The sequence below is a fragment of the Sinocyclocheilus anshuiensis genome, unplaced genomic scaffold (genome assembly GCF_001515605.1).
Source record: "Sinocyclocheilus anshuiensis isolate Anshui unplaced genomic scaffold, SAMN03320099.WGS_v1.1 scaffold850, whole genome shotgun sequence".
Lineage (NCBI taxonomy): Eukaryota > Metazoa > Chordata > Actinopteri > Cypriniformes > Cyprinidae > Sinocyclocheilus > Sinocyclocheilus anshuiensis.
In genome coordinates, this window is record NW_015537937.1 from 2833116 (window position 1) to 2858132 (window position 25017).

General features: G+C 36.7%; 1 protein-coding gene across 1 annotated transcript in view; it reads right to left on the reverse strand.

The window, feature by feature from the left end:
* Nucleotides 1-1029: 1029 nt before the first annotated feature.
* Nucleotides 1030-25017, reverse strand: part of pax3a (paired box 3a) — a 33666-nt gene continuing 9678 nt past the window's right edge. Inside the window, exons 5-9 of the mRNA XM_016449861.1 lie at nucleotides 13742-13941; nucleotides 12882-13047; nucleotides 12314-12534; nucleotides 5021-5284; nucleotides 1030-1087 (exon numbers count right to left, since the gene is read on the reverse strand). Coding sequence (XP_016305347.1) covers nucleotides 1070-1087; nucleotides 5021-5284; nucleotides 12314-12534; nucleotides 12882-13047; nucleotides 13742-13941 — 869 coding nt within the window. The 3' untranslated portion in view covers nucleotides 1030-1069. The remainder of the gene's footprint in view (nucleotides 1088-5020; nucleotides 5285-12313; nucleotides 12535-12881; nucleotides 13048-13741; nucleotides 13942-25017) is intronic.

The following is a 25017-nucleotide window of genomic DNA, read 5'->3' on the forward strand; positions in this document are numbered from 1 at the left end:
ATGTCACTCACTATTCCACTGTGACCAGTAAATTCAATATTTTATTTTTATTTACTTGACACGTCATCAGCCAAATCAAAGACGTTTTACACTAAATTAGATTAAAAATGCAACCGCATTTGCAAGGTAGCATACTACTTTTCATTGCATTATTTTAGTATACACTAGTATACAGTATGCAATAAGCAGTACAATAGTATTCCATTCTGAACATCACGTCTGTCTCATAATAAGCGATTTTGTGTGCGCTCAGATGACTGGGGTCTGTATAGTCTATTTGCACTACAGAGAGCCGGTGAAATGCCATCGGACACTTGAGTGCATTCCGTTTAGGTCACCCTCTTTCTCTCTATGAAGAGGACCTGAGAGCATCGTGCCAAATGTGAGCATGTTTTTGTGTATTCAGTCATTTATTTATGAATGAGAAATAAGGAAAGTTGGCACACCTGTCTTTTCCGAGCCCTTATTTCCTAAATATTTCAACAAAGTCAAACAAAATATGTCTCAACCAAAGAGTCACCGTCGAGTTGTCACAAACCAGCCACTAAAGTGCGTCCGTCAGTGGACAGCTGATATCCGAGCATGGCGCCACACTCTTCCCTGCCATTCCATGCTGTTTATAAGCACAGTCTCAGTCTTTTAGTTTTTTATTTGTCCTTTCCCTTTGTCCTCCTTGTGTCCCATGGCTTGTTGCTCTTCAGGAAGGAGGTGGCAAGTGTCGTCAGAGCGTGTGATGAGATGGAAATATGGAGAGGCTGCTTCCTCCAGGTCTAAATGGTCAAACTAACCCATTCTCAGTCCTGGTACTAAACCCAACCCAAGCCCACCCCGCAATATCCCCCTCGTAAAAACAACTCTGTTGCACTTCGGACCCACAGGCGTTAGAGAGGACCACCGGCACCGCTGGCCTCTCCTCAGCGCTCCTCGAGCGGAAGTTTGAGGATGGATGGCCATTTTGGTCAAACATTCAAGAGGTGAAGGAGAGCTCAAGTGCAAGAGTTTACAGTCAGACCATCCATAGATGGCTTCATCTCCTTCCTGTCTGTCTTCATTCAGTCAATGCTGGGTTTCAGATAATGAAAGGCACCTGAAAGAGACAGAGAGAGAGATGTTAATTTAAGGTCAGGGTCATTATCGTATTATGAAACCATGAAAAACTTAATTACTTGAAATTAAATAAATATTAACGGAAATAAAATAAAACGTATTTTAATTCAGTTAGGTGCCAAGACAACAATTCTCATTTTCATTTAGTTTAAGCTGAAGTAATAAAAACATAATAAAAACCATACAGACACAAAACCAATAAAAATGACCAAAATGCACAACAATATTATGATAAATTTAACTAAAATTCTAAGGAAAACAGAAACTATAAAATAAAATTCAAAATATGAACAAAACCTATAATAGTATATCAGTGATACTAAAATAATGTTTCAAATATTAAATTACGTACGGTGTAAAAAAAAATTTAACTGAAATGTGTGAACATGTGCTTTAAGAATAAATAAAATGCATATTTTACTGTATATAACTACATATAAATGAATAAATCTCAATTTCATACTTTATTTATATGACATGTTTCCACTTTCTACACTATTTTAGATTACTTTGTCACTGTGGACAAATTTAACATGAGTAAATATCTCATAGAAATTAAAAAATTATATAAAATAAAATAAAATAAAATGTTTAGTAATTGATAACAATAATTGTTTAGGGAAATAATAAAAAATTTGACAGTTTTGCATGTTGCAGAACTGTATATATATATATATATATATATATATATATATACTGTATATATTTAGCAGATTTAGCTTTTTTACAAAACAGTATACACAAACACACACACACACACACACACACAAAACTCATTACATTACATTAAATACATCATATTAAGGTCTTGGAAGTCTACTGATGCCTCCTAGTGGGCTCCGGCACAACGGCTGAGAACCACTGATATCAATATATGACTATATTGACGTAGCCTTTGCCAAAAGAAAAAAATTAATCGAAATATGCAAAAGCGTAAGATCCAACAAAACACAGTGCATGATTGAGCAAGCCGGTGCGTGCCAATTCCACTAAAAAGACAGACAGAGAGAGAAAGTAAGAGAGATTGAGAGAGGGGGAGAAATGAAAAGAGAGCTGTCCTATATTCAGTTCTCTATGGATCAGAGTCAATGATCAACAGCAACTACAGATCTGACCCGTCTGAAACACATGGTTCAAATATCTGCCTGCCATGGGCCATTCTACTCCTACACGAGACCCCCGCTAACTCCTCCACGGACCCCCAGCTCTGTGCTTACGGGGTGCGGACCCCAGCAAATTAATGATATCAAGATGCAGTCCTGGATTGGGCACTCGACATGCAAGTCTCCCCCCTCCGCTTCTGCCTAACATGTTCTGAGACGGCTGCTCCTCTCGTTTCACTGCATGTCTGAGTGGATCATGAACGATATCTTTGTTACCCAGAGCTCATTACATGGCTGGCTGACGGATGCCTGGAGCTGATGAGATATAGCTCATCTCACAGGGTCGTGAAAGGTCACGGGTTAAGCATCGTAAACCACGGCAGCGTTTACCTGTGTGGCGGCCTGGCGGATCACAACTAACTAATGTAAACCTATGATTACGCCTCAGATTAAAAGACCAATACTTCACTGAAAATAATCTCAGTTGACGTTTAGATGATCATGTTTCTCTATAGAATCTTTGCTTCTTTTTTTTTTTAAGTTTCCTGGCTGAACTGTAGCGGTTAGAACGGTTATTCTAAAATGTCAAGCTGTGGTGATGCATCTCATCAAAATCATATGCCATGCATCAATAAAAGTGTCAAAAAGTGTACAAATATAATTAAATGAAAAAGGGATGAATGTGACTACTAGTAAAAGTAACATTAAACAACCGTTAATGCACCTTTGAAGTGTGGTTGCACAAACCAAACATATTCATTAGAATGAATTGCTCTTTAGTAAAGAGATGAATTAAAGATGAATTACTATTAAATATATTGTAGAAACTTAATTTTCTGTAAAGTTGCTTTGCAATGATTTGTATCGTGAAAAGCGCTATACAAATAAACTTGAATTGAATTGAATTGAAAAGCCAACATTAAATGGAAATTCATGTCAAATCTATTTTCTTCATGCACATTATTAATCTAATTGTGAATGATTCATCCATGCACAGTGCTTGAAGTGGGCCGGTACACACCGGTATGCAGTACCGGCTAGGGCTGGGCGGTATATCGAGTTTGTACGATATATCGATATTTTCTTTATAAGTGATTCGATATGAGGCAATGCCGTTTATATCGATATACACTAGTTTGATACGAGCGCATCTGAAAATATAGCAGAGGACACAGACTGAGCTGCTGCGGAGAAAGTGCATAATCATTTAGTTTTAAGTCAGAGTTATAAATCAGATTGCATGGTGAATTGGTTAACTCAGTTGTGCTGTTATAGTAATTATAAAGTTAACAATGCAATTATAGGCTTTATGTATAATGGTTAAAGAAAGATGTACACTTACAGTTTATTGAAATTTGAAAGGAGGCAGAAAAAGGGGTCTACCTTATTTCATGGGGAAACTTCACATAAGATATAAAACAAAAGAGATCACTTACCATATGAACCAGTGCTTGAAGTGGGAGAAGGTGGCCGGTACGCACCTTCTGGCACTTCTATATTTTAGCCTTTAGAGTACCTGCACTTTTTTGTGCGTACCAGCACTTCTGACATGTTGCCGGTACTCAGAGTAAAAGTGTCAGGGTCTGGGTGATTATATCATCCCATATATGATTAGAAAGGACACTATATAAATCACACTACCCCGGCGGGATCACTTCTCATCTCAAGCAATCACGTGAATGAATGCAAGCGGAGTGTGTGGGGCGCGAGAGCATGTCAGGGGAGGCTCGCAGAGTAGTAGAATAATAATTAATTATTGATTATTAATTTGAATCAGTACTTTATAACGAAAATAATATCTTAAAATGAAAAGAAGCAGGCTTTTGCGATCACATCATTTTAAACCGGTAAACTCCTGCAAAGTCCAAGGATCTAGTAAACAAATTCAAACAGTAAGTTCAAAACAGCCTAATGCAGAGAAACACGGCCGATTTCATCAGCGATTGCGGAGAGAATAGTGACTTACGTCCAGATGTCAGTAAAATTATTATTTTCAGCATGTATTTGGCTTAAAAGCAAGAGTGGTTTATAATGAACGCTGATTATGCGATGGTCTGAGATTTAGCGATTCTGAATGGATCCGTATAGTAGTAAAGGCAGGCGATTTAGTGGTATTTGGCGTCTCCCTGTGGTCCTGTTTGGTATTGCAGCTTGACTTGTGCTAATTTGTATTGGCACTTCTTTTTTTACACTTCAACCACTGTCCATGCATATATATTTATTTATTTTTTACCTTGTAATTTTTCATCAAAATGTCAACTCGACCTTACAGTGAAATAACAGACTTCTCTCTGGTGACTTATGCAGGACAATCGACTGCATTCAGATTTGCCTTCATCCAATCAAAAACCGATGAATTGATCTACATTTTTTCTTTTCAATTAATCCGCAAAATAAAATATAAAAAATATTTTTTACGTATTATTATTACTATTACGTATTACGTTTTATTTCGGTTAGTTGCAAAGGCAACATTTCTTATTTTAATTTATTTTTACTTGATGTGCTAAAAATAAATAAAACTGAATTAAAAATGAATAAAGACGATATAGACATATTTCAAAAATGAATTAAAATGACAAAACCACAACAAAATTACTTAAACTTGAACTAAAATGAAAGTGAAAACAGAAAATATAAAAATAAAAAAACAACTCAAAATGAATAAAAACTGTAATAGTCTCTATAAAGTTTCTATAAAATATCACAGCTACGCATCGAATGCAAAATGGAACTTTTTCCGTTTCCACAACAAACTGAAATGTTTTTAGAACATTAACATGTGGCTCTCTCTCAGTGCTGGTATTCACCTTGCTCTGCCCATATTGGCTGTACTGGTAAGACGCCATGTGGTCCACGCTGTACCCGGGTGAACTGTAGCTGGAGGGGCAGTAGGACTGGGAGCTGGGCAGAGTTGGCATGCTGGGCAGGCCTGACAGAGCCTCCAGTCTCTGAGAGGAGTGGCAGCTGGGAGTCATGCCTGTGCTGGGCTCCAAACCGCCCGTCAACGGAGAGAGGGCAAAATCACTCTGTGGCTGGTGCGGCACTCCACCCGGATTCAACAGCCCCATCACCTGAGGAAAAACAAGAGAACATTTAGTACAACTATGCTAAGTTACTTTAATAAGCAAATACTGAAAAGACTAGCCTAGACCAATGAATTTCCGTGCTGTTCAAGCTGATTTATGCTGGTTAGCCAATACATGACCAAATTCTGGTAAACAAGTGAGTTCAGAAAACCACATTTAATCATCTGCATGCTTACAAATCAGTTTTATGTGACAAAGCACACCTCCAAGTTATTACTGTTAACTAAAACTAAAAAATGAAACCTTAAAAAGCATTACTGTTAAAATAAACAACAACTGAAAATAATATGTCATCGATGCACAAATAACACAGAAGAAAACAGCTGTTTTATTAAATGTTTATTCATGCAGGTATGCATAATTTTAAAGGTATATATACTTTTCCAAGAGATCAGACTTCCAATTTTTGCCTGGCAGGTGATGAAATGGGATAAAGAATTCAAAATAACTTACACTGACGAGCCTAGCAACCACCTAGCAACACCCTGGCAATCACTCACAGCACAGTCCGCTAGTATTCAGAACTTCTCAAATTTACTTAGGAATGACTAAAATAATTTTTTTAAATATGTTTTTTAATGCACATGGATTAACTTCTCAGACCTATCAGAATTCTTCATCATCACCAAAAAAAACAATGAAAATTTGCTTTTGTTTTAAACTCTATGATGTGAAATGAATTCAGCACACCAAACTGAACATAATGACAATGCTAAAGTTTTTAATTCAGCCCTTCCTTTTATCAAGCAGCAGTGTGTAACACACATCTGAAATGATTAGCTGACAGCGAGTGAAGATCTCTCCAGCTCTCACACAGCGTCTCTGGCCGCCCGTGTCCAATTCACACCAGTGACAGACAGATGGAAGCGAGACGCGAGTGTGCCATCGGTGTCTGTGAGCTCTCGGACGCCGCTTGATGGGCCAAATACAGATCAGTTCCCTCCCTCTGCTAATCATTAATCAAAACCAGCCTGGCCCAGAAAAAATCTCCAGCACACCGACCAACTGAACAACCGGCCGGCCCACTGACTCTATCCAGAGTCCATGAGAGTCCAATTATTCCCCATCCTGCTGAACACATGGTTCCTTTTAAACCGTTACCCGGTGCAACCAAAGAGGGGTGGAGTCAGGCGAGACGGGCTGTATTTCTTTGCCCGGTTAACATTTTCCTGACAACAATTCTGAGTGTAGAGATGTGTGTTTGAGAAGAGAGCATAGCCAGATGAAAAAATGAGAGTAAGGAAAAAAAGAAAGCAAACAGAATGATATGGCATTTTCTATCAAGATTTGATCTTAAAACCAATAGAACAGAAGAAACATATGGAATAAGTACGTCATATGTTGGTGAGTTTGCTTAGATATTCTTTAGAGACAAATTTGTCCTCAGACGTGAGCTAAATCCGACAAAAAACTCCCTGTGGGGACATCTGGAGAGGTACTCAATTGGAAAAACAATAAATAATGTTTTTATTCATATATATTTAAAAACAATCTCAGTTACAGAGATGCACTTACAATGGAAATGAAGGTTGCCAGTATTAAAGGGATAGTTCACCCAAAAATGAAAATTTGATGTTTATCTGCTTACCCCCAGGGCATCCAAGATGTAGGTGACTTTGTTTCTTCAGTAGACAGGACAGTTCAGACATTGCGGTGCATCAGAGGTAAAAAAACGATATATATATTGTTCAGTTTCTGGCACAGACCGATCGTTTCATGTCTTTACACATCAATGTATCGTCACGAGCCGCAGGGTTTAATTTGGTTTTGTTTGTGTATGTTTTTTTGACTCTCAAAGCCGTGATTCCCATTCACCTCCATTATATGACTAATAGACTGCAACGGATTGGGTTAAAAATCTTCATTTGTGTTCTACTGAAGAAACAGGTGGGGTAAGCAGATAAACATCAAATTTTAATTTTTGGGTGAACTATCCCTTTAAATCATTAAATTACTGTTTCAATAGTATAGCCCCAAAACATATGTGTATTAACATGATTTCAGCATGGGGAAAAAAATGCTTAATAGCCTTTTCTGTGTAAGATTATATTCAGTTTTATAATTCAACCCCTAAAATTTTAAAATGACTATAAAAATGAATTAAAATTAAATAACACAAAAACTAAATAGAAAAGTTAATTTTAAGAATTTATACCTTTTTGCTTTTCAAATCCTAAAAATCAGCCCCATTCACTTACATTATAAGCGTCTTTATTTTATAAGGTTTATGTTTTTTAAAACAATGACGTGAACTTAGCATATTTAGAAAAATACAGAGGTTTTCATGTGAAATGTTAAAAGAATCTGTCATTATTTACTCATCCTCATATCGTTCCAAACACATCTGTGCAAAGTTATGTTCAGTTTTACAATTTTGTTGTTATGATAACGCATGCCTAAAACTGTAAAATGACTATAAAAATGAATGAAAATTAAACAATACACAAATTTCTAATACAAATGGTTAAAAAATGTAAAAGCAATTAATTGTAAGCATTTAGACATTTCTGATTTTAAAATGGTCCCCATTCACTTCCATTGTAAGCGCCTTACCATAACCTGAATTTTTTTATGAAAACGTGAGCCTAGTCAAAATTATTTTTTGAGGTAATCAACATTATGCTACAAATTCTGCAAAAATGAACTTAACTTGTATTGAATGGAATACAAGTTAAGGAATACCTGGAATATTCCTTCATAGAAAAAAAAAATGGGCGTCTATACTATTTCCTCATTTTGCAAGGAAACCATGTGCGTTTGTGCGGTTAACGCTTTTACAAGCGGTGTGAAGGGTCATGAAATTCCTTTTGGGGTTCATCTTCAACAGCTGTTCAGAAGAGAAATGGACTGAAAGCTCTAAGCGCTCGCAGATTTTCAGGTGCTGGATCACACGAGCTGACAGCGTACATCATGTACAGCAGCGCATGTGTGAGTCACACGCTGATGTGTGATGCTTAACAAATGAAAAGCACATGGAGGTTAAACTCTTTCGTTCACCTCCCCATGGGGGGCCCGGGCCCGCCTACATGTGAGGTGAAAGCTAAAATGTTCCTTCCATGTCCAGACCACAGACAGGAGCTGTTGACAAAAAGCTTCCTCATAAAACATTTTCCCAGCCAGGACGATGCATGCACGCAGCTGTCCAGAGGAAGCAGCACACATTCGCCAGAGCTCAAAGAGCAAAAATGCAATGTTCCCAAATCCATATAAAACGCCATTTTGATGGAATATTTCATATTAAATACATTAAGCAATCGTTGTGATTACAATTTCTGGTTTTGTTGTTGTTGGTTTCACAAACTGATGCAAGAGATTTAATCTCGACTATTTATTTAATTTAAACTGCACAAAAAATATTATACAAACCACTGCACAAAAAATTAAACATGTTACTAAGTGCTTTTTTAGCCCTTTTTACTGACAGGAGAACAGGCTACAGCTGAAATTACAATTAAACTATGACTTTCTGAATCTTTTTAAATAAAAAGTACATTTGAGACAATGAACAGGAAATTATGGGATAAAAAGCAGTGAATTGGATCAGAAAACCATATGAGACCGACTTGAACTGATTTATAGGTCAATCATTGTTCTCGTAGAAGTAATGTTTTACAGCAAGAACAAAAACACTAAAAAGGGAAATACCATGTTTTTTTTTTCTTTTGAACATATATCATGGCAGTAATTCAGTACCAACATTAATAAATGCTGTAACAAAATTATTGCTCTTTGTTAGCTAATGCATTAACTAATGTTAAATAATGGAACCTTATTGTAATGTGTTACCAAAACATATTTTTTTCTCCAATATGCAAAAGTTGATTTTAAAAAGCATAAACCTTATGAAATAAAGAATCCTCTCCATGGATTTGGTCATAAGCTTCATCCGTCACTGTACTATCATAGTTTTGTAATTAATATACAAAAAATAAAATATGTAATTATAAATAATCACAATTTCATTTGGTAATAAATTACAAACCAATCTGCAGGGACAAGCCTCCTCAGCACACCCCGAATCCCAAGCTTATTTCAGCATACATTAAGATAAATACATAATTCAAACAATTAGCCAACAAAGTGGCTCATTTGCATAAATTACACAGCACATTATGGAGGGTAAATTCTCCCATTCCAATCAATTAAGAGTCTGGAGCATCCCATAATTAGAATCCCAGACGCTGAGAGTTCCAGCATCGTCATGACGACGAGAATCCCTGCCCTTCAATAACAACACAACAGCACCAGCCGACCCTGTGCCAGGTTACAAACACACACACACACACACACACACACACACACACTAATGGCAATAACAGACCCGAGTGTGAGTGTGAGAGCTACCTGACCTCTAAGTTAGTCCTGACGCTGGAATGCTGCCTTAATGACTAGGAATTGGTTCTGATTACAAACCCTGCTGCTGGGGGCGCTGCAATTAGACACACTTCAATTAATACGTCATGTTAAATAACTTTGAGCAGTTCAATTACTGTACACGAGGCGAGAGTCCAAATCCACACAGAGGATTCTTTATTTCATAAGGTTTAGGCTTTTAACTTTTTCATATTTAGACATTTTGATAACACTTTACAATATGTTTCATTAGCTAATGTTAGTTAATGAGTTAACTAACATTAAATAACAATGCGGATTACATTTGTTACAGCATTTATTATTTTTTGTTACACTTTATTTTAAGGCGTCTTTGTTACAGTGTAAGTATACATTTAAGTACTGTGTAATATTAATTAATTACACGTACTTAATATATGGTTAAGGTTAGGGTTAGGATTTGGGTTACTTGTATGTAATTATGCATAATGTATTGTTATTATAATAGTAAGTGCATGTAACATGTAACAAGGATACCTTAAAATAAAGTGCTACCTTATTTTTGTTAATGTTAGATAATAAAAAATACAACTGTTCATTGTATTTTCAATTTAGTTCATGTTAATAATGTACCTTATGTAATGCTACCAATATTTTCATATAACATGTTAACATTCTCTTGATTTTTGTATTTAACTCACATCATTCCAAGCCTGTATTCTGTTATATTTTCCATGAAACAAAAATGTAGGCATTTGTTTTGTTTTTTTAAATTGACAGGTTTTTCCATGCAATAACATTTCATAGTGAACAGAAATGTTCACTATGTACTTTTTTCTTCTTTCTCAAAAAGAAGAAAAAAAATGTAGCATAAAAGTGGTTTTCTGGAGTCACGCATATATACTGTAGACTTAAATGAGGAACAGACTCAAATTTAAGTTGTATGAACTATTATGTTACTTTTTCAGAGACTGACAACCATGGAAACCATGAACTGCTGTTTTATCACAAAAGCTGTAGCGATTGCCCAAAATGTTCTCCTGAATTTCGTACAAGTTTGAAACAACATGAGGGTGAGTAAACAATGACAGAATTTTAATTATTTTGGTGAACTGTCCCTTTAACAAAAACGTTATTGTACCATAACATATCTGATCAATGGGGATGTGTTTAGACTGCAATGTTTTCCATAAATCATACTGGTAATCTTACCGGCTTTCATTGCTTTTTTTGTGTGTTATGAGAAAGAACCTCATTCTCAATATCATCTTCTGTCTTACAGCCCCAGGGGCGCTTTCTATCTCAGTCATTCTATTTTTTCCTCTGCGCCCATTTCATTCTCTCTCTGTCCATCTCTTTCATTCCATTTATCTGTATCACACAGCACTCCGAGGCGTTTGAGTTTGAGGACAGCACCCAGAATGCGGCTCATGTCTAACTACCGGATGCTTTGAGGCAGTTAGGAGCTCATTTTCTGGTTGTTAGCACGTTGTGCGCAGCAGGCGAGCCGACAGATAACAGCTGATGAGTGTGTAATCACAAATAATTGTCTTTCACTTCTTGTTTCCATCATCATCATCCTTTTAGTCGTGTCCTACCCCTCCTCACACCTTCATTCTCACATTCACTCACATTGCAATTCTGCTGGTCGGTGTAAAAACAGACTTTCTCCAAGTTTGGGGTCAGTAGGATTTTTCGTTTTGAAAGAAATCAGTGCTTTTATTCAGCAAGGATGCATTACATTGGTCAAATATGACAGTAAAGACATTTAAAACAAGATTTCAAACAAATGCTACTTTCTAGTCATCAAAAAATCTTGAAAAATCTTGTCACAGTTTCCACAAAAATATTAAGCAGCACAACTGTTTTCAGCATTAACAATAATAATGTATGTTTCTTGAGTAGCAAATTAACATATTAGAATGATTTCTGAAGGATCATGTGATACTGAAGACTGTAGTAATGATGCTGAAAATTCAGCTTTGCATCACGGGAATTCATTAAATTTTTAAAGCATATTACAATAGAAAACAGTTATTTTAAACTGTAATAATATTTTACTCGTTTTACTGTATTTCTGATAAAATAAATGCAGCCTTTGTGAGCATAAGAGAATTCTTTTAAAAATGCCAACCACACCTGCACTAACCTTATTAATGTCTACTGTTCAGCAAGATGATCAATGATATCTTTAATTAGAAACAAAACCATGATTCATAATCCTATAAGAACTATAACTGGTTAGCAAAAAAGCACAAAACAAAACCATGATTTATAATCATATAAGAACTATAACTGATTAGCAAAAAAGCACAAATCAAAACAAAACCAGTGATGTCTGTGAGATACAAACACAGTTTAAAAGAGACTTATTATTCTACTTTTTGAGAACCTCATATATAAAGTCTTGCAATATTTTCATGCACCACATGCTATTTTGCACAATCATTTTCTACTCTTTCTAAGACTCTAAAGCTTGAATCAAAAAGGCATCTTTTGCAACTGTACCTTTAAGATTTCCTTGTATGACCCTGTACGATTGCCTAACCTCTTTGCATTTAAATTGAGTAACACTGTCCCAACCATAACACAGATTGTTTGGTGGAAACCTCTGGCAGCTGGTCAGTATCTGCAGCCATATACTGTATGCCCAAACTGTATGTGAAGTGAAATGATACTGACCTGTGATGGGAGGCCGTTGCTGATGGAGGGGTTCACTGGGTTTGCGTGGCCAGGTGCAGCCACATAGCCGTCAGAGTAACTAGAGAAACCATGACGTCCAGAGGAGAGGCAGTAGGCCGAACTCCCCTCCTGGGCCCCCGGTCCGCTGCCAAGCCCAGTCTGATGCACTGAGGTGGGGGGAAGAGGCTGAGGCCTGTGCACAGTGCTGGGATGCTCCGATACTGTTGAGAGAGAAAGAGAAAGAGAATGAGTCTTCAGTGCCACATGATACTTCAGAAATAATTCTAATATGTTCATTTGGTGCTCAAAAAGCATTTCTTATTAGTATCAATGTCGAAAACTGTTGTGTTGCTGCTTAATATTTTTGTGGAAACCCTCACACATTTTTTCCCCACGATTCTTTGATGAATATAAAGTTCAGTTGAAATTGAAACATTCTAAATGTCTTTACTGCCACTTTTGATCAATTTAATGCATCCTTGCTGATTTTTAATGTTTGTTATTATTATTATTATACTGACCCCAAACTTTTGAATGGTAGTGTATTATTCTGCTTTACAGTTCTCACCTTGTGAGATAGATGAGGGAGGGTAAGGGCTGTCCGCCAGCTGATAGGGCTGAAGACTCGCCATCGCAGAGGGTGGGAAACCACCAGGTATCAGGTGATTAAACGCCATGAGCTGATTGGCTCCTGCCTGCTTCCTCCAGCGAGCTCTTCTATTACTAAACCAAACCTGCAGGACAGAAAATGACAAACAACATACTTACATTTAACCCCCTGGAATGACTATTTACTCACATAAACACATCTACAGACTGACAAATTTAAAACATGACACATTTCAGCATGGGCTTCCCATAACAACCCCCTTTATTCGGGAACCAGATATGGAACCATGTTATTCCTGTAAGAATGTGTTTGTGTGTGTGATGTATCTGAGTGTACACAGGCGCTCTTTGTGTGTTCAGTAGCCGAAGGCTTGTTTGGTCTGATTGCGATCGAAACATCTGTGCTCATTAAAAAGTGGTGACATCATGTCACGGGTTCTAGTTTAATTGGGTTAGAAGGACCTAATAATAGAGTTTATTAAAAGATTCTGTTTTGAGGTTTTTCTGCGACAGAATACTAGAGTAAAAACAAGAGGTCAGACGTGGCACAAAGAAGCCTGTGTTTATGCGGGTGTGTCATGTGACTTCGGGGCAAAGGGTGCAGGGATAAATGCTGGTAAATTTAGTCTCCCAGTGTAAATCACATTTACTTTTTTTTTTTTAACCAGCAATGCGACTTACGAGAAAGTGTGTGTAGAGTGATCATTTCCACAAAGATACAGGCTAAAAAGTGCCAGTAATTCCAAGTTGTCACATGATTAACAAAGCTTTTACAGGAAGTAATAGAGTTGAATATCAAAGGTGTATGTGTTGATGTACCTGTACTCGTGCCTCGGTGAGTTTAGCTCTCTGAGCGAGCTCTTCTCTGGTGTAAATATCAGGGTAATGGGTGCGTTCGAAAGCTCTCTCCAGCTCCTCCAGCTGCTCGGCTGTGAACGTGGTCCGACTGCGCCGCTGTTTCCTCTTTAATGGCAAACCCGGTTCTGAGTCCACATCTGAGCCCTCGTCTGAGTGGCTTGCTGTAAAGAAAACATTAAAATGAGATTATTATTAAATAAAGAATAAATCCAGAACTCTATGAGCTCTGGAATCAGCTGTGAGAGATTTTCATTTGTTTTAGCAAAGCACAAACTTTAAATGAATAGTTCATGACTTGAATTCGGATCCGATTCTCTCACAAAACTATTGTATAGAGTTGGAAAATAGTGCACAAGTCATACCTCGTACCTCATACATAGTCGAACCAATTTTTATGATATTTTTATGGTGTTTTTGAAAAAAATATTCTTCAAAAATTCATTGTTTGTATTGCACAGACTAAACAAAGTGGCCTATTTAAAAATACTACAGCAAATTCAATAAATTCATAAAACAAACAAACAAAATAAATAAATAATTCCATGGACTAAAGAAAGTGGCAGATTTAAAAATAAAAAAAATAAAAATACTAAAGCAAATTAAGTAAATTCATAAAACAATTTAAATAAAAAAACTTTAAATAATAAATAAATAATACTAAAGCACGCTATTTCATAAAACAAATTAAATAAAGATTTAAAATAAACAAAAAATAAATAATACAAAAGCAAATTAAATTAATTCTTAAAACAAATTAAACAAATACTTTTGAATGAATGAATGAATTCATTAAATAAATAAATAAAAAATAGGTGCTAGAAATTGTTTTGAGCAGCAATGCTGTGGAAATTATTTTGTACGCCATGTCTGAATGCACAAGGTTCTCCTAAACACATTCTACATACTCAATATTCACGTTACAATAATAACAAAAGTGAAACAGGATCCATGACTTGTCCAATCAATTCTATTAACTATCTGCAAAAGAATATCTGAGAATTCATTTTTAAAACGTGTTATATTTGGCAAGATAAATTGACCACAATATTGCTGTAAGTTGTTTGGTTATAACTGAAGGCCAGTATATCGAACACTTTCTCTCACCCAGCGCTCTGTGTTTACACACAAACACACACATCAGCCCTCGCTCATATGCAGGTATTATTTGTGAAGTTGGACCGGGTGAGAGATTCTTTCGTCGCTAATTCAGCAGAAGAGAATGTTGGTGTGAGTGGACTAAAGCTCAGGGAATCTGTACCCAGAGGAGGGGGGCCCTATCAAATGATTAGGCTCCTCAAACTAGCGTGACAGCCAGCTATTGTCCAGTAATACGCCTCGAAAGAACTCGCCAACGCCACATCTGCTTCGTCTGACACCAGCCATCTCCTTTCTCTTGTTCACTCTCTCTTCGATTTTCACCCCATATGGTTGAAAACACAAAATGTAAAAAGACGCCCGAGTTCGCCCAGCGAAACCTCACCCACAGACCCTTCAATTAAAAAATGCAAACTGTCCATTAAATCTACTTTTCATTGAGTTTCAGTACAAATTTACAAAGTATAACAACCAACAAGTAAGGTATACGCAAAAAGTTAGATCTGCAATGTGTCAATCAAATGAATTTGTCCTTTGATGATCTGCATAAGCTCATCTAATATGGTTTACAGTTGAAATGTAAAACCGTTTTTACTTTTTTAGTAATGCAGATGTCATAAATAAACTAGGTAATGTTTCTATTTCACAAACAAAAACTCATTTGGACTTCCCAACTGATATTGCAGGTGTATTTCTCCTGCAGAGAAAGAGAGCAAACAAGAGAAAGAGGGAAGAAGAAAGAGAGATTTTGAGGTTTAAATAAAAGTGAAGAGTCACGCGAAGCAAACCCTTCGTTCTCCACCCTGGAGCCACACAGGAAATGCTGCTGCCAGCGTGCATCTCTCTGGGCATCTCACGAGAGTTGGAAAGGAAAGAGAGAAACAGAGAGGGAGGGAAGACTGTCCTTTACCACTTTTCCACTCTATAACGCTACTGAAAAGTCACTTTTCATGCCATTTTCCCCAAAAGTCTGGACTATTTTCAGTAGACAGCACCTGGAATGAACAGCCAGTTATTGAGGATATGGCATCCATCATTTTCTTCATAAAGAAAGCCCTCAGAGAACTGAGTCGCAAATTAAAATAAGCACATAAAAATATGATATTCCCCCAAAACTAACATCCAAAAATCAAACCATCAAATCAAATCATGTGAGGAAAAGAGAAGGCACGAGAGTTTCCAAATCGCTTTATGATTTGGGTACAAGTAAAACATTCTCTTAATTCCCTCGAGTTTCTATCATTATCGCTGCAAAAAGTCAAATAAAATAAAACATAATATAATAAAATATAAAGAAATAAATAAAAATTAAGTAAATAAAATAAGAAAAGAAGTAAATAAGTAAATAAGTCAGTTTCTTTCATTTTCACTGCAAAAAAGTCAAATGATAAGAATCAAATAAATTAAAAGTAAATAAAATAAAAGGTATGAAAAACCCATACAAATAGGTAAAAAGTCAGTCTTTTATCAGTTTTTATCATTACCACTGCAAAAATGTATATGCTACAAATAAAATAACAAGTAAATCAATAAATAGTAAATAAAGTAAATAAAATAAAATTAATTAATTAATTAAAATAATAAATAAGCCAGCCTTTCCATTAATTCCTTGAGTTTCTATCAATACCACTGCAAAAAGTCAAATAATACAAATAAAATAAAACTAAATAAAAATATAAAAACAAATAATATAAAATAAAAGAAAATAAAGTAAATACAATAAAAAAATAAGTAAATAAATAAAACCCCATCATGTATAATTTGGCTGCAAAAAAAAGGCAAACAAAAATAAAATAAAATAAAATCAGTCTTTCCCATAACTGCTTGGAGTTTGTAGCATTACTGCTGCAAAAAAGTCAAACGCTACACAGACTGTAATCTGTAAATGACACTGTTGCATTTGGCTCTTTCTCTCTCTCGCGCTCCCTCTCTCTCTCTCTCTCTCTCTTTCTCTCTCTCGCTCGCTCGCTTGCGCGCACACACATGATGCGCAAAACTCCGCATTTGAACAGTCAATAGCAAATACTTAAACTAATAACAAAACAGTAGCTGGGGGAGGTGGGCACAATGAGGGCTGGACGCAGGGCAATGGGGGCTCCGCAGGGGAACAGCGGGGGGCCGCCCCCGAACCCTTCCTCCTCCACGGCCAGGGGGTTACAGAGGTGGAGGTGGTGGGGGGGTGACGGCGAAAGAGCGATACGGAGAGAGTTAGGGGGAAAAAAAAGAAGAAGAGGGGGCAGATCGCTCAATGGCACCTGGGGGACTAGTTTAGTGACTAGAGAGTGGTGTGTGGGAATAGCGATTCTAGTTTAAGATGATTGTCAGTCCCGGTCTCATCCATCATGTCCATTTACAGCATTGACGTACTCTAAACAGACACTTCTCCCTCAAATGTATCATTCTGTGATTTTCCCGGGATTTTTAACTTCACTGACATGGGATTTCAACAAACAGCATCAGATTAGACTAGAGATTGATTTAACAGGAATCAAACTCATTCTGATAATCAGATCGATACAGAAATTGAGAGAAATTGCATTCCATATTTCCCATGAAAAACAGGATTTTAATAACTTAAAATATCAAAGCATTAAAAAACTGTGGGGGGGGGAGCATGTAATTTCATCTGAATAACCAAAAGTTTGAAATCTCCCATAGGGAGAGCAATAAATGTCAAAAAATTATTTTTAATGTGGGGAAACACATTAAAATGTCTCTGAGAAGGTTTGAATTCTGAATAAAAACTTGCATAGACATTTTTTTTATAGAATTTTCCTTAAATAATCAAAAGCCTGAAGTCTTGCCTAGGGAAAGCAATAAATGTCGACAAATAATTTTAGTCTGGAATTGTGTGAAAACATTTTTTTAAAGATTGAAAATGTCACAGAGAACTTTTGAATTCTGAATGAAAAGTTAGAAAGAAGCTTGAAAGCATAGAAAAAAAATGCATAGAATTTTCCACAAATAACCAAACACTTATAATGTCAACGGAGAGATCGGTACATTTAAAAATATATATATATATTTCAGCTTGGAATTGTGTAAAAACACAATTTTAATTATGTTTTAATAAAGCAATAAGCCCCAAGAAGCCGTGGTTTACAGTGAATTTATAACAGCTAAGGGGCATTGTTAGGCACCTCCTTAGCTGTTATAAATTCACTGTAAGCCACGGCTTCACAGTGCTTATTGCTTTTATAAAACAGTTATTTCATATACGTAGTAAGGTTTCACATAATAAAACAGAGCAAATAAAGTGTAATGGTATTAATAAAAACAGTATTCTTCCACCAAACAATGTAGTTCCTCAGAATCAGTTGTGGTTGCAACAAAGTGGTTGCCGAGCAACAGACAAACGTAAACAAAGGTGCATGTTTGTAGAGTAATTTACAACAGCTTCGAACGTGGCTCAGCCAATCAGAATCAAGGACCGGAACTATCCGTTTTATAACAAGAAAAAAGGTCTTATGAGCTGAAACAGCTAAACGGCGAGAGTGACAGACTCCCTGAAAGATTCTGAGAGTTGCTGTCCATCAGAATTTCAGCAGGACAGGAATCTCATACTGTGGCCACTTCCCACAGCATACCTGTCCCAATACACCACCAACCGCTTATCCCATCCATCCTCTCACCCTCACGCTCATCTACTCTGCATCTCTTTGACTTTTGGACTGAGGTTTTGTCTTTCATCATCAAAATTGTGATTAAAACAGACGACTGAAAGTCTAGCTACAATGACTGATATGTTGCACCAAGAAAAAGAGACACTGATGAAGCAAGACAGGTAACATCTGGACCACTTTATCTGCATAACGCTAACAGTAAAGATATTATCCAAATGAATTACATTTTAAAAACAAGTGTGAAACAACAAGGATAAGCACTAGGGGTGTAAATATTTGCTCTGACAAAATAAATTATGAAATTTCATGGAAAAAGGTCTTTTTTTTTTTACTTTCAAAAAATATACAAAGTGTAACTGGAGAGAAAGTCTAATGCCACAAATTGATTGAGGATCTAGACATGATGGAATTCCACAACTGCAAATAGATCTAAAAAAAATTTATATTTATAATTAAACTAGGTTTTATTGAATTAACTAAAATAAATTATTTTTATTATTGATTAAAATCAAAATAAAATTATTTAATCAATGCATTGAACTTTTGTCAGACTGATGGTGGTAAAATAATTTTCACTCAAAAATTCCTAATAAATTTCACAAATAATTACAAAGAAACAGCAAGTAACACATTGAATTAAACGCAAAATTCTGAAGTCGAAAGACTGAAATAGTATCTCTTGTAAAGTATTCTTGTAAAGCATCTTTGTTTTGTTTACAACTTTGAAAATAATTTACCGTGTAAACACAGTGCTTTTACTTTCATGTGTCTTTAAGTATAAAAACACTGTGAAATGATCACGCAGCTTCACGATGTTTATATATATATATATGTTATTTAGTGAGCGTTAATTCATGATAGCAGCGCATGGTGCCTCTCACTCACACATCAGATTTATATTCCTCTCACACGCAGAACAAACCCCACAAACCTGCAGCCTGCCAGCTACACACAGCATTTATCAGTGCGCTCGAGAAAAGAGAGAGAGAGAGAGAGAGAGATGAGCGCTCTGCTGAATGAACTCCGTAGCATTTGGATGGACGTTAAAGGGGTTGTGGTGAATTCCAAGCATAATCACAGAGGAACAAGAGAAGGCTGAAAAACAGAAGCCAAAATGACGCAAAGCAAATGCAGCTTTGTGCAAAACTCGAAGAGAGTTTGTTGACTTTAAAATTATGGATTTGGAAACCTAGAGGAAAGCTATTGCTCAAAGGTTGCTAGAGACTTGATTGAGTTCTCAGTAATGTTGCATTTAAAGGGATACTCCACCCAAATACGAACATTCTGGCATCGTTTACTCACCCTCATGTCATTTCAAACTTTCTTTCTTCTGCGGAACACAAAATAAGACATTTTGAAGAACGCTGGGAACCAAGCAACATTGGAACCCACTGACTTCCACTCTACGGACAAAATCTCCAAATATCTTCTTTTATGGGTTTGGAACAACCTGAGGGTGAGTAAATGATGACAGTATTTGTGTTTTTGGGTGAACTATCACTTTAAGGATCAACTTGGTCTCCTCCTAGCATTTCTAAAAATGACAAAAACGAGTCAATTATTGACATAGAAGAACAACATAGAGAAATAAAATGAATCAGATTAGATTTGAAGAGAAACATTTGCATTCATGCTGAATTTTTGGCCTGTTATCTTGTCAAATCTGAGCACAGTCTGAGACATCCTGAGGTCTCTTCTGCAACACGTGAGATTACTTAAGTGTTTTCCTCAGGAGAAACATCTGAGAACCTGGAAAATCCATTTGCTGAAGCCACTGAGATTTGAAAGCGATTTTTTGTGATTTTTCTTCTGGAAAGTCAGGCTGGCAACTTTAATGCAACACACACTTTGACATGCAAACAAAGGCGCAAAAACAAAGAGAGCAGATAAAGTGAAAGTAAACACAGGGATGTTGGAGCGAGAGCACCAGAGTCCACAGACGACCATCTGGGCAGTTTATAGCTCCTGGTAGGGGAGAGTCTTCTCCTCCTCAGGGGCTGTTAAATGGTTGGGTAATTGAGCTCGTGACATGTGTTCCCCAAACAAAACAAAAGAGAGAAGAGACAAATGAAGCATTTATTTGCAGCGTGGAGGAGTGCTGGCCCTTTCAGCCCGCGCCCCAGCCAGCCACTGGTGAGTGAATTAAGGAGTATATAGAATCCCAGCAGATGTAGGGAGAAGAATGGTTAACGGAACGATCACGACTCCATCTGGGGTTGGCATTTTGTTAAGAGGGAGGAGCAGGGAGTCACTCAACTCGCTAAAGAGCCACGACCCCAGCAGCTGCCCCGAGAGAAACCGAGCGAGAGAGAAAGAGTGGTAGACGGAGCAAGAGAGAGACAAAGAGGAGAAAAGATCATTTTCAACCTTGCAGGTGGACTACAATGCGACTGGACATTTTGGACACACTTTTGGACAGTATCATCCTTGAGATACTTTCTGGATGTTATCTATACATGCCTAACCAACTGCCAAATGTGACCATGGTACTGATATATAGTACTGTCAAGGGAAGCGTGTTGTGTGTTGCCTGTGTGGGTGAAAATGGGTCAGATGCACACTCCAAAAGTTATAAAACCTAAATCAAAATGCCATGAAATTGCTCATATCATATATATCACTATATGATAAATCAATATATCAATATACACTACTGTTCAAAAGTTTGGGGTTAGTAAGTTTTTAATAATGTTAGTCTCTTACGCTGCACCAAAGCTTAATTTCTTTGATTAAAAAATACAGTAAAACCACTAAAAATCTGAAATATTATTACAATTTAAAATACCTGTTTTCTATTTTAACATCATTTAAAATGTAATTTATTCCTGTGATGCAAAGCTGAATTTTCAGCATCATTAATCCAGTCTTCAGTGTCACATGATCCTTCAGAAATCATTCTAATATGCTGATTTGATGCTCAAGAAACCTTTCTGATTATTATCAATGTTGAAAACGGTGCTGCTTTATATTTTTGTGGATTCTTTGATGATTTCATCGCTCCTTTGCCAGAGTTTCACTCACTCAAACACTTGCAAGAAAACAGAGCGCTCTATTTGGCGAGGAGCCCCTATTCTCATTGACCTTCTATTGCTCACTTTTTCTTTTGGACGCTTCAAACCATCTTTGAGAAGAGAGGAGTGGAAGAGGAGTCCATCAGTCGCTAGGGGCTGGTCCGGGTTTGACCCCGCACCCCCATCTTCAAAGATGGTTTGCATTCATTAATTGTTCTTTGAATTAATATTTGAGGATCACAATGCTGGTGCCAGCGTATAAAGCCGACCTAATGAAGCATACAGGCGGCATTCACTTGGAGATAAGCTCGGTGCGACCGCGTGCGTGTTTTCTTCCTTTGCGTGCCACTTTGAAATCGAATGGAATGACATCATGGGGAAATGATGCACGGTCTAGGCCGTTTCTGAGAACGTCGCACAAACGCGACAACAATGGATGTCTTTCGCCAGAGCTGTTTAATCTTTATCACCGCCCTAAAAACTCGATTGTCGTTCGGATAACTCGTGCGTTCCGTAACCTCAATAAACTTGCGCTGTGTTTAACGAGAGATGGAAAGAGAAGGGCGAAGATTGTTAGGTTTCAAGGAACAGCTGAATAAAAGGCAGATGATTGCTCATCTCCATTCCCGCAGGGCCCCGGAATCATGACTAAGGAACATTCCAGCAGAGAGAAGAGCCCTTGTTTATTGATCAGAGAGACAGACCTCATAAAACATACAAAACTAGACCCCCAAGAGCCAGATTGGACTATAGTTGCCCAATTGTGGTCTAATTTTGGATGAGTACATCTGGCTTTACTGCTCAGAGTACATTTGCGGTCGTGAAAAAAATAAATCGTCCCCAAAATATCTGTTTATTATTGTGTGACACAGCTGTCTGTATTTGCAGTGCATCTTTTGCTTTCTCTCCCCCATTTTCTATTGAGCAAGTATCCAGTCAGCAAAGCAGGCAAAAGCCCTATTTTATTTACACAAACAAAGTACTCCTTGCTCTCTCGGACAAAGGCAGCTGAGGCAGCTTTCATGTGTTGTCATTGCTTGATTCTCTCTGTCCTCCTGGCTATTGGCCTGCTGGGAGACAATGAGCCCAGGAGAAAAGCAGCAGATTGTTGGAATGCAGCTCAATGAAACTAATTATTACATGTTGACTGCGTTCACCATGGCACGTCTGAAAGCACTAAGCTCATTCAATTGGCCTCCACGGGACTCCCTTTAAAAAAAAACTTGATCCCTTTGACTGTTTGTATTTCGGAGTTTTCTTTTTCGCCTGCCGTGAATGAGAATCTGTGAGAGAGGGGCTGTGGCTCTTTGATGACTTTAGTTACTTTTAATTAGCTAAATGAGGCTCGAGGATTGTCGGTTTTCCCAAAGTTAATAGTATAGGAAAAAGGAGGGGATGCGCTCAGGCAAACACGGCATTGTGGGATAAGTTTTATCGATTCACATAGAATGATTCCAGGCACTAGAACGATCCCTTGCCGTTCTTAAAACTTTCTTTGGAAAGTTTTAGCTTTTGTTTCGGCAGATGAAGTACAGATATAGAAGAAGAGATATAAATATATGTTGTTTTTTTCATATAAACGTTATTTTTCAACCTAAACAGGAGAGAAGCCTGGATTGATCCAATAATTTTATATTGAAAAAAGTGGTTTTATTTAAGTAAAAAATATTAACATCACTAAACCAATCTATATACATTCATTTATACCAACAAAACTAATTTTAAGTAAAAAAAAAGTTAAGGTACCTTAAGGAAAAAGGTAAAAGACAACTGATGAAAAACATACTTTCATATAAATTATCACTTTTTACTTGAGTAAAAAAAGAGTTGTTTTTTTTAAATAACTTAAAAATCACAAATACTACCAAAAAAAAATAAATTTTTGTTCTGAGCTTCCTCAGCAAACAGTTTTTGAAAAACATCTTTTGAGGTGTTTGCTCAATCCAGTATTAGTAAGCAATGGTCCTCTACACTGGCTTTTCCCAGACAAATAAATCTGAAAAGGCCTTTGCTTTGATCTCAAGCCTTTAAGGGGCCCAACAATAGGTTTTGAAGGAGCAGGGGCCCAGAGCCCACACACCCCTCTTACCCGACAACTATAGACTCAGCAAACACATACTTAATCAATATTTGGCTAGAGAACACCCTCTTGATTCTGAAAACACCCTTTTGAGATTTTAACTGAGCACCGAATAGGAAAAAACAACAACTCCCACAAGCAGGGAGGAGAGAGTGAAATACAGCCAGCGCATCAGCCCACTGCAAACAAACGGACGAGAGTGAATGGAGAGAGGAGAAGTTTACAGTGTGTCAATGGAGATCAGGACTCATTGAGTTTTATGATGTAGACACATCTACATGTGAATAAAAGCCAGAGGTGATTGATCCTTCTAGGAAAACAAAAACATTAACCGAGCTTTGAAAAGGCTGTTTTCCTTTCTCCTTTCCCCTTGCGCTTCCTTTCTTTCATTCACTGTTTTGTTCTTTCTTTCTTTTTTTTTCAATGCAGATATAGACATATTCTGTTGCAAGTCCAGGTTTAAATTTTTTTTGTACGCAAATACAACATAAAAACCATCTAATGCTTTAGTCCTAAAAATGTGATGGAAAATATTTGTGTGACATTGTTCAAAAATAACTCATCAATAAGTTCTAATAAGATGTCTGTTTCAGTCCATTTGACTCACAATCATTTCTGCCAAGAAAATCACAACTAATTTCATATTGTGATGAACTTAACACTATGAATTATAACCTATTCTTGAGTTCTGTATTAGTGGAATGAATAAATATGGGGATTATTCATATTTATTATTTGGTATATTGCTAAATGTTGATGTCAAAGTGGGCCTATAGATGAATGTTTTAATTTCTTAGCTTGGTTTCATGATGTTGAAAAAAATATCCTCTACAAATTGTGGTCTTGAATATTAACTATAAACATTGTTCTCATTGAATGAAAACTAAGCCATGATAAATGTTGTGTCTCAATATGTGCTCTTAGTAAAACTCCTTTGTTGACCTAATTTGTTTGCACTTATTTAAAATCTCATTTAAGATGACCATCACACAACAATTAACCAACAATGACAGCAAAACAGCACAAAAAAAGTCAGCAAATAGCAGAACATATTGTAACACCGTAATGCAATCATGCTGAAATGCATGTTAGGAGCTTGCAACAAACGCTCATCAAGACAGCAAGATTTCTCAACGTGAAACTCACTATGTTTGTGAGTATCTGTGATTCAAAAAGCACCATATTCCTGATAAAATGTTATAGGCCTACTGAAGTTCATGTAAATGGAAAAAGTATGCATGTTCAACATACACTGTAAAAAATGATTGTGATTTTAACAGTAAAAGACTGTAAAAATGCTACAGTAAAAACCTGTTAATTGGTTATCAGTAACTTTCCATACTATATACGGTGAATAACTGTAATTACATTTAATGTAATTTTACAGTAAAATACTGTTAAAATTACGGTTTTTGGAAGTGAAAAAGA